The 10802-nt window shown below is 39.5% G+C and overlaps 1 protein-coding gene across 1 annotated transcript in view; it reads right to left on the bottom strand.

Moving 5' to 3' along the window:
- Positions 1 to 3227: 3227 nt before the first annotated feature.
- Positions 3228 to 10802, bottom strand: part of CUNH1orf87 (chromosome unknown C1orf87 homolog) — a 77425-nt gene continuing 69850 nt past the window's right edge. Inside the window, exons 10-11 of the mRNA XM_027774364.1 lie at positions 10359 to 10566; positions 3228 to 3596 (exon numbers count right to left, since the gene is read on the bottom strand). Of these exons, the coding sequence (XP_027630165.1) occupies positions 3436 to 3596; positions 10359 to 10566 (369 nt within the window). The 3' untranslated portion in view covers positions 3228 to 3435. The remainder of the gene's footprint in view (positions 3597 to 10358; positions 10567 to 10802) is intronic.

The raw sequence follows: 10802 nt of genomic DNA on the forward strand, positions 1-10802 counted from the left end.
AGCCCCCAGGCTCTGGGAACCCCGCCCTTGTTGCTAAGGAGCATTGGAACTGTAGCTGAAAGGCTCTTACAGGAGGAGGGAGTGAGGAGAGGGGGAGAAGAAAGGCAAGCATTTGTTTTCATAGCCTCACAGCTCTCTGGCCAGCGTCAAAGCTGTCCAATTTCTGATCCCAATTAGAATATCAAACCCCTTGGTATTGTTTCTCTTAATGATCTTGGGAAATTCCTCTGAGGAGTCAGCGGGCACTTAGCAAACTCTTTGGACTGTGCCATCTCTGCAGTTGTGTTTCTGGTTGTGTGAATATACTGAGCCAGAGAGTCCTGAAAACACCCTTTATTATAGGCCCCAGAAGGTGGTGATGAAGCTGGGAGCGCTGGAAGTGGGCAGAAAGCTGCTGAGTTTCCAGAATGTTCATGTGGGGGCATGAGTGTCCACAGACATTTACCAGGTGCCCAGCTCTGTGTTGTAGACCAAGATAGGGAACATCTTGGCCCCAGCTTGGAGGTAACTCCAGGCTTGCTGGGGAGATAGACCACACATAACAAAGAAAATTCCACTAGTAATTTTCTCTGCATGACCTATATGGCATTGTTGTAGTTGTACATGCTGAGTTCTAATCCTGGCTCAGTAACCTTTTAGCGCTAAGTCCTTAGGCAAGAACATATACTACACTGAGCCATAGTTTCTCATCAGTACAATAGGCACAATAATGCCTACCTACTTGGTTTACTGTGAGGAGTTAAGTATAGGCAGGAGGATGAGGAAGGGATGTGGAAGACAGTCTCTGTCCTACAGGACCATAAAATTAGTGAGCCATCTGATGGCTGGGAAGGTGTCTCTACATGGAAAAGGCACTTAATGATTTGACCCATTGAACGGAGCAAAGTGAATTCTGTATAAAAAACAAGATAAGCTAGTTTCCCCCATGCAGCATGTCCATATGCCAGGCATACTATTAAGCAATTTGTCACATTATCTCATTTAGCACGAATGATGCTCTCATATAGGTAGTGAATTGTTCAGGGTCACACAGTTAGGAAGGATTCTATCCAGCTGGTGACATCCTGCCACACTGTCATTCCTCCATAATCTTTTTAAAATTATTATGTTTTCCTTTAGCTTTTACTATAGGATGTATGTGTTTGCCAGAGAGACAGAGAGAGAAAGTGAGAAATCACTCTCCCAGGGAAATGGCTTCTCCACAATCCCTTCTCTCCTGCATTCTCCTCTTGGGATTTTGGGCATGCATGTGCATGTGACCAATGTAATTTTCAAGTCATCAGGTCCAGGAATCAAACCATGTACTTGGTCATGTGAGACCCAACTGTCTTAACCGCTATGCCATCTGCTAGGCCTATGCCCTATCTTCAAAGTCTAGGGCTTTTGAAGAGTTGTGTCAGACCTCACTGATACCAAGTCTCTCCAGAGTAGACTAGAAGTTAACTAGTCAAATGTAGGCAGACACTATTAGGTAGGTTCTGCTGGAAGAAGCTGGTCAAGACTACTGACACCACTCATTTCCTTCTTAGGGTTTATTAGAAATTCACAATGACACAGCCACAGGAAGTATACAAAATGTCACTGATCTGAGAAAGAAAGAGAGGGGAGAGATTTTTCATATGAAAACCATGAAGTTTCAGCATAGACAGTATGCAATATTCTTAAGGATAATGACTTCACAGCATACTCCTGTTTTTGCCCAGTGGTTTGCCTCATAACCAGGCCTTGTCTAACCTCTGTTGTCACATTGTCACTCTTTTTCTCTATGACTTAGGTTGAGTTTTAGTTTTTTGTTTTATTTTTAAATTTTTGCTATAGAGCACATGTGCTCACCGGGAGTCTGGGGGCGGGGGAGGAGATAGCGAGAGAGGTGAGAAAAAATTCCCCTGGGGGGATGGGAACATTGTAATTCCTTCTCTTCCATTCACCTCACAGGATTTGGGGGCACAGACACACATGTGTCTGGCATGTTTTTCAAGCCATAGGGTCCTGGACTTGAACCACACATTCAGTCATGTAGGATCCAGCTGCCTTAACTACCATTCTACTGGCTGGTCCAAATTTTAATTTTCTAGATGTTTACTCAGACAAAACCTAATGAATATTAACTTCAGCCATGAGCATGTCTTTTAAATGAATGTCTGCACTTACACACACACTCACACAAACATTCTCTTCTTTTAGACCATCTGTGAAATCTGTTGCTGAGTGAAGCAAGTCAGGCTATGAAAGAGAGACCGTGCATGTCTCCCCTTAGCATATATCAACTTTCAGCACTCTATGGCAGAGACTGAAAGACTGGAGGACATACAAGCATTAAAAATTGTTATGGACACAGGAACCAAGGTGGAAGGAGGTGTGGGAGGGGAAGAGTGTAGGAAAGGAAATTTGGAGAAAAAAATGAAGAGAGAAGGCATTTGTGGGATGCAGATATTGTTTATTATTTGTCGATGAGGATGTGTGTATTTTCTCAACTGGGCTGGACTGAGGTATGTGTCATGATGGGTAAAGTCTCTTTAAAATCTAAAAGATATATAGCAATTAAATGTATAAATAATAATTAAAATTAATAAAAAATTATTAAAAATTTAATTTTATCTAGATTAAAACATAAGAAATGAGCCTGTGAACCTGTCTTACTAAGTTGTCAGATTAGATGAAAAAAATATATCAAGTTCTTAGCACTTAGTAGTTGCTCAATGTATATTAAGTTGTTTGATCTAATACTTATTTTCTTTTTTGCCAGTTGTCAAAGAGAAAAATAAAAGAGAGAGAAAGAAAGCAACCCTAATGGGGCATGGTCACACTGCAATCCCTTCTTCTCCACTTCTCCACCCTGTCAGGATTTTTGGCATGCACACAGCTATGCCTAGCATAACTGGGCTTCTGGGTCAGAGATTTTAACTGAATGATTTGCCATGTGAGATCTGCTCCCTTAACCACCAGGCTTCGAGGCTGATCTGTTTCATTTTTCCTATAATGTTAAAAACATTTATAGAATAGGGCTAGGGAATAGCTGATTTGCCTATTCAAAAATGATGTATTTAGGTATACTATGGGGCACACAGTTTGGGGAGTTGACAATATCAGGTGTGTTTTGTATACATGGAATTGTGGTGTTTGTAAAAACACAGTTTCATTAGCAATGTTAAATGAAAACAAACATGCAATATTAATAATAAGTTTTTATTATAATAGAAGAGGATTCTAAGTCATTGGATTCTTGCCACATCAGAAACAAAATCTGGTTTCTCCGATCACTTTGAGCTACTCATGAGCAAACATCATAGCCAGAAACCAAGTCCAGGTTAAAAGCATCTACAATTGCTGCATTGGTCTCAACTCTGACAGTCTACTTGGGCAGGGAGAAACGTGTAATGTCTGAGTAAAACGGGAGATAAGGGAAACATCTGTTCTCGCAATATGGGCTTGTTATCATAGTTCCTTTAAGTACCGCAGAGCTGGCTCCAAGAGCATATTTTCTCCCGAACGGAATCTCCGCAAGGCCTGGTCGATTTTCCGAGGGCTCAGGGACAGGTTGTAAATGAGATTGTAGTTGTGAATGAGACGTCTGGCCCGATCCTTCTCTAGGACTCCTGTGATTGGGTTGAGTGAATGGACGACATTTTAGAGTGGAAGAGGAAAACAGAGACACATCTATAACAGTTTGAATAACTTCCAGATAAATATTGAATGCTAATATTTTGAAACTAAGCCTCTTAAAAATCAAGTGACATCTTAAAAATAATATAGTCCTGGATATAGATCATACACTTTAGGAAGAATTCGAGGGTAATTTGGTGGGGAGGGAGATAGAAGGAGATGAAGTTCAATAAAATCCATAGATAAATTCCAAAGCAATTTAAGCTTGTTCTTTGTAGCCACACAACTTTAAAGACCAATTTTTGAAACAGCTGGGGGTGCCTGCTAGACATAATTCCTAATTGTTCTGGTTTCTTTTAATCTTGTTGAATCCTCAAACTTGTTCCTAAACATGCAGGGTTTAAACAACTCATTATAAATGCATTTCTGGAAATGTGTTTACTGTGACTCTCTCCGGCTTCCTGTATGATCACAGGTAAATGATCTAACTTCTTGTGGCTCCATGTCTGAACTTGTGTAATAGAAGCAGTGCTGTATATCATTGCAAGACATGCTCTTGGACCCACGGTTTATATATGCCGGTAGGCATGCCAATGAGCTTTCCATGTTCAGGTAAGGATGATTTTGAGAGGCTGAGAAGAGTTAAAATGTAGATCATGGCATCATCCAAAATCAGCAACTCATTCCTAAGCTCCTAGTTGTGAGTGTCCATGTTTCAGACACTGTGCTGGAAAATACAGAGGATTTAGAGTAATGATTGGTTAACTCCAGAAGCTCCTTGACCCACTGGGGAGATGCTATGCAGAAAAGTAACTACAGAGCAATAACAATAGCTACTATTTGTATATAAAATTTACTATGTCTCAGGCACTGATCCAAGCATTTTACCAATATTAACCTATTCAACACTTACAACAACCCATTGAGAAACCAAGGCCTACAGGTGCTAAGTCACTTGCCTAAGATTGCTCATGGTAGCTGCTACACCACATTATAGAGTAGTAAAAAAGAGTCTGTTGTTTCTTAAATATGATCTTTGTGAGGATGTATGGCCCAGATGACAAGGAAAACCTCTGAAATGTCTTTTATAGAAAAAATAAATACATTCTTTTTCTGCTCCTCTTCTGTTCACCTTCACCTGTAGATGTCGTAAGAATGACTGTGAAATTGTTTTTCAAAGAATCCAAGACCTGGGTCATTTTGTAGAATGGGCAGTGATGAACACTTGACATCTCGACTTAAGCTATCAACTAGTGCTCACATACACATGCGCAAGGACTGTTGAGCATGCTGTTTTCCTCTAAGCCACTTTCTAGTGGGAATTCCTAACCCTGAGCCACACATGGGTGGGATTTTGATGTGATCCACAATACTTCACCCCATTCCATTACAGTTCATCTATTGTCTGTGATATTCTGGTTTATTTCTTGCCTATGTATTGTCCATTTCTCCTGTAGAATGTTGGTCCTTTCTTCCATATAAACCTCATTCTTTAAGTTGTCCAACTGTATCTTTTTTTCTTTCTTTTAGTTTTTGCAGGGAGTGTGTACACTCCCTGGAGAGAGACAGAAAGAGAGGGAAAGTGAAAAATCACCTCCTAACCCCCTGAGGGAATGGCCACCTGGAAATCCCTTCTTTGTCATTCTCCTCTCAGGATTTTGGGCATGCACACACATGTGCCCAGTGTGTTCCTCAAGCCACTGGGCCTAGCTTTTGACCTGTGCAGTTGGTTAAGTGGGATTCAGTCACTTTAACTTCCATGCCACTAGCTGGCTCAGACAACTATATCTTTTATTTTTTTAAAGAGAGATTTTTTTCTACAGGGCACATGTGCTCACTAGGGGGAGAGAGAGAGAGATAGAGAGAGATATCATTGCCCAAGGGGCATGGCTACATCATAATCCATTCTCCTCTTGGGATTTTGAGCACTCCTGCACATATACCCAGCATGGGTTTCAAGCTGCCGGGTCTGAACCACGGTCAGCTAGGTGAGAGTCCAGCACCTTAACCACCATGCCATCTGCTGGCTGCCCAACTGCATCTTTTAAAGTTACTCGAATTATTTGGCTGCTTCTGCCCTACCTAAGTTTGCTCCCTCTGGACATTACCCCATATCTTGTCTCTGAAATATAAACCATGAATTGTTTATATTAAAGCCTTACTCAGGCTTTGGAGTAAATTTCTGACTATAAGACCTTGAGAAGTTATTTGAACTTTTAGCCTCAGTTTCCTTAACTTTAAAATAGAATTAACTGTGTGAAAAATCAATAAAATTTGAGTGTTTAGCATAATTTCCAGTACTAGTAAGCACTCATTAATGACAAGTATTACTACAGGATAATTATCATTTTATCATCCACGTAATTTAATGTCTATATAAATACAGTATTACTACAGGATAATTATCATTTTATCAGCAACATAATTTAATGTCTATATAAATAAAATTTTAATAGTGAGAGATTATGTATTTTAATTAAAAAATAATGTTAAAAATACATGTAGGAATCATGGTGGAAATTTCTATTTCTAGGCCTTTTCATTGGTAGAGGATGTCTAATGTCAAACAAAAGTCCATCGACTAAAATTTGTATCTGTCCAATTTACTGTCTTAGGAGAGATCCAGAACAGCTGCATAAAATAACCCTGACAATCCATCTTAGCCTGTCCTTTTCCAGCCAGAACCAAAATGAAAGAAACACTTTAATATCCACTTCATTTTACAGTTCACAAAGAACTTTCATGTCTCTTAACTCATTTGATCCTTCGTCAGATCTGGGAAGTGTGTTTTTCTTATTTTCCACCCTATTTCATACGTGAGGAAACAGGCTCAGAGAATGTAAGTAACTGGCTTCCAGGGCTCAGCAACTGATAGAATCTGGACTTGAATCTATTTTATTTAAAAAAAAAAAAATTAAAGAATCAAGCAAAACCTTGTGATTTTCCCAGCATACATGGGAGTTAGTGTTGCGGAAAGTCAAACAGAATTGGTTTGAATTACAGTCCAACTTCCTATGACTATTATTTGATCATTTTGAGCTTATCTTTCTCCTCTGCAATAAGGATATTAAGCCCTTCAGTGTGTAGTGACTGAGAGGATTCAGTGTGCAGTGTATGCAAAATCTAGGCCCCTTCAGAGAATGTCCTTTAAGGCTCTTGCTGCATTCTGCCTCCTTGAACTTGAAAATATGTTCTATCTTTTCATTTCACTGGGAAAATTCCAAATGCACCATTCACCCAGACATTTATCTCAACCATCCTTTTTTCTTTAGAAAACATGAGCAGCTATTCATAGTCATTCCTTATTCTTTCTCCTTAAGGCTATTTTCTTGACAACCCCCATTAGAGAATAAGCACAGTGGGTTCCCAGAAACTCTGATTTGATGATGGATGGTCTGCCTTCATCCTGGATGAAGAACACCCTGGCCTACATATTTCCTTGCACATAATAAAGAAGAGTGATTCATCCATGGGCAAAGGAGGTATCATCTGCTCAGCATCTAGAATGGGGCTCTGGTGGTTTGTTAAGTACTACGGCTAATAAACCAACAAAATGACCTCAGTTAATCCTCTTTCCTCATTAAAGACAGTTGTAGATGTTCCCAGATCTGGCTGACACATTCCTTGGCTGTTGAGGAACTAATGAATTTCATAGAAACAGAGAAAACAGGCATAAATAGTGAAGAGGCCATGAGAAAGGCATTTCAAATCTGTCAAAATCTGCCTCCAAAGTCAACAAAACTCCGTTTTTCCTCCGAACAGTTCAGAAGCATGAGAAAGGTCTCAGGCTTTGGGGAGTCTCTGAGCAACTAAATTTATGATCCATTATCCATCATTGAAATGGGTTTATTTCTTTATAATTGTCTTTTCTATCTTTTTTTTTTCCTCCTAATGTGTTTGTTGCTTTTGCTGTAATCCTATCATCATTTTCATACTCCTGGTATGATTACCTAGACTCAGGGTTATTTCAATAACCTTTCAATTTCCTTTGCTCCAGTATCTTCCCTAAATAATCTACCTCAGTTTTCACTATGCTCACTTTGGTTGAACCTTTGGTGGATTCTGTGCAGAGAATGAAACTTTATCCTAGCCCTCGGTATTCACAATAAGAGTCCACTTCACTAGACAATACAGCATGAATCTCCATTATTATCTTGCTCAATCTCAACTCCATCACACTCATCCCACCTTTTAATCTTTGCAGAAGATGGTTTCAAGATTGTCATGGCCTATCCAATTATCCAAAGCCTACCTCTCCTCAGTTCCCACTTCAAGCTCTCTCTCTCTCCTATGGAGCCCTCTCTGAGTACCACAGGTCATATTAGATAGTGAAGGGCCTTCCATCTCTTCTGTTTCCATTTTTTTCAGTTTATTTATTCATTTCTTCCATATGTGAGATAGAAATACGTAGAGACAGAAAGAGAGAGAGAGTTAAAGAGATAAGTACCCCCAACAGAGTCTTGATGCCATGAGTCACCCCACTCAGACAAGATCAAGGGCATGTGCATACTTGCAGTGCCCAGGGGTTCCCTGAACATAAACCTGGAACCTCTCTATGTAGGTTAGACTTGCAAAGCACCACATTTTACTGCTGTGCCACCATCTGGTTCCCCCCTCTCTCTTGTTTTAACTCTTTAACTTTCATTTACACTTTCAATGATGACACTTGAATACTGTCCTTTAATTCTTTCTTTTCTTTTTTCCTTCCTCCCTTTTTTAAAGAGAAATTATTTCATTTTAATTTTATTTATTATTATTATTTTTTAATTTGACCAGAGAGAGAAAGAGATAAAAGGAAAATGAGAAAGCAAGCATCCAGGCCTGGGACTTAAACTGGGTTGCCATGTGGGAGTCCAGCGCCTTAACTACTACACCACCTGCTGGTCCCCCTTCCTTCCTTTTTACATAGGTTGAGCTACTGGTGCCAGTCTCTATGCCTAATCTAAAATGTAAGCATCTTAAAGCTAGAGATCATGTCTCATCCTTCCGATTTTCCTTCTGATTTAGCCTGTAGCACAGTGCTGGGCTCATAACATATCTTTAATAAATTAAGTTATGATTTAGCTCAGTGGATTTTTATTTCAACTTTTCAGATTTCTTTCTTTCTTGGGTATAATTGTTTAAAACCCTTGGGTTTTACATGGTAGTTATATTTCATGTGGTTCAGAATTAAGTTGCTTTGGCAATTCAAAACAAAACAAAATCACATTGAATGAAAAGACAGACATTGCTATAGTTACATTATTTTTGGAGTGTAGTAGTATGTACACTGCTAGCGAACCATACTAGGTAATTAAGTGTGACAGTTCTAGTCCATGTCTCTTTGTACCTGCTCCCTCTTCTGCATTCTACAGGTCGCTGACCCCCTACTCTTTGTTCTTTCTGACTTGGACATTTCAAAAACCTCCTTTCTGCTTTCCTTTATTTCATATCTTCTTCATTCCGCACATGGTCATCAAGGATCTTTATGAAGTATAACTTTGTCATTTCACTCCTTTTCATAGATACTATCAGTGCTACTCACTCTCTTTGACTTAAGTCCAAATTCCCTGGTCAGGCATTTAAAACCTTTCAATATCTGGCCCCATTCTATATTTCCATCTTTATCATTTAATATTCTGAATAGTCCCTGTCTTCTATCCAAATTGAACTCCTCACATTGAGCTTCACACATAGCAGTTTACTTGGTTAACTTTGCACCTTTGCCAGAAAGACTATTTCATTCCTTTGTGTCCAAACTGTAGTTTGTATTTAATCATCAATTTAACATCGACATAGCCTTCCTTGATAATCCCACCAGAAAGGAATTCTCCTTTCTCTGAATGTCACCTAACACACTCTAATGGATTCTACCACCTTCCATCTTGTATTTAGTCTTTTATACATATCAATGCATTTATTTGTTCCCTCAAAAAGATGTTAAACACATCTCCTCTTTCTCTGGTGAGTGCATGTACCCAAGAGCAAAAAAACTAAGGAAGACAGACTACTGGTTAGATAGTAATAAGTTCCCAAATAAAAGACATGCACACACACACACACACACACACACATACACACACTACATTCACACACACAATATAGTAAATATGAAAATAGATGCTAAAGGTTTAAGGAAGCCTGGGAGACCAGATGAAGGTTGGCCTAGATCTGCCTGGGGGAGTCCCAGAGAAGTAGGGCTTGAATTCGAACATGAAAGATGTTAAAGCATTAATTAGTCAGGTGGACAAGATAGGGAGTTGGCAGGGGGTATGGTTGGCTGAGGAAAAGCAGAAGACTCGGGTGGAAGGCCTAGAAAAGCACAGCCACTTGAGAAAGCAAGGCACGTTTGAGGATAAGTTATTTGTTTTGACTGGGTAGGATATGTTAAGAGAATAACAGCAGTAGGAGAAGAGGCTGGTTAGGCAGACAGGGACCAGATTTCACCTTGCTAAGGAATTTGGTGTTCATTCCATTAGCAGTAGAAAGACCTTGAGGTATTCAATCAGGATAATTATAAGACTAAATTATGGGCTAGACTTTAGTCACAGAGAGAAGGAAAGTTAGGATCAGAGACACGAAAAGACTGTAAGTAACCTAGCAGGGAACTCATGTCTCACTATCTTTATATTTCCTGATTGTACGTAACTCAATGTCATGTGCATGGTTTATACACACATTGTATTATTTGTTTAAGAGAGAAAGGAAATGAGCCGTCCACTTTTAGTCTACAATACACATAGAAAAGCACATCAGCTTTAAGATTCATACTTCACCTGTATTACTCAGATCACACAGGTAGAGGGCGTTTTCTAACTTCCTGAATCTGTCTATCCATGTCTCATACTCTTCAGTCTCATTCTTCATGGCTGGTCTCATGAAAGGCTGGGAGACTGGCCTGATCTTCAAAGAGTTCAGAGGATCTTTTGAGGCCGAAGTCTCAGCAGGAGGTTTTTCTGGTGGCAGGTCCTCTTCTGGAGTTTTCTACCAAAACAACCCAAGCATCTCATTGGCAGCATATTCACCACCCAGAGCCTCTCCAGTCTCTTGGCCAAAGATGAGGCCACACAACTAGCAAAATTTATTGCAAGGTCTAGCTTTGGAAAGCTAGGAGAATGAGTATTAAATCCTCTGTGTCACAGGCCCGTATCTGCCAAGTCTTGCTGGATACAAACATGTTAAATTTTAAGGTTTCTTTTTTTTTTTTTTTTTTTTTTTTA

Source organism: Tupaia chinensis, unplaced genomic scaffold, assembly GCF_000334495.1.
Source record: "Tupaia chinensis unplaced genomic scaffold, TupChi_1.0 Scaffold000425_1, whole genome shotgun sequence".
NCBI classification, from domain to species: domain Eukaryota; kingdom Metazoa; phylum Chordata; class Mammalia; order Scandentia; family Tupaiidae; genus Tupaia; species Tupaia belangeri.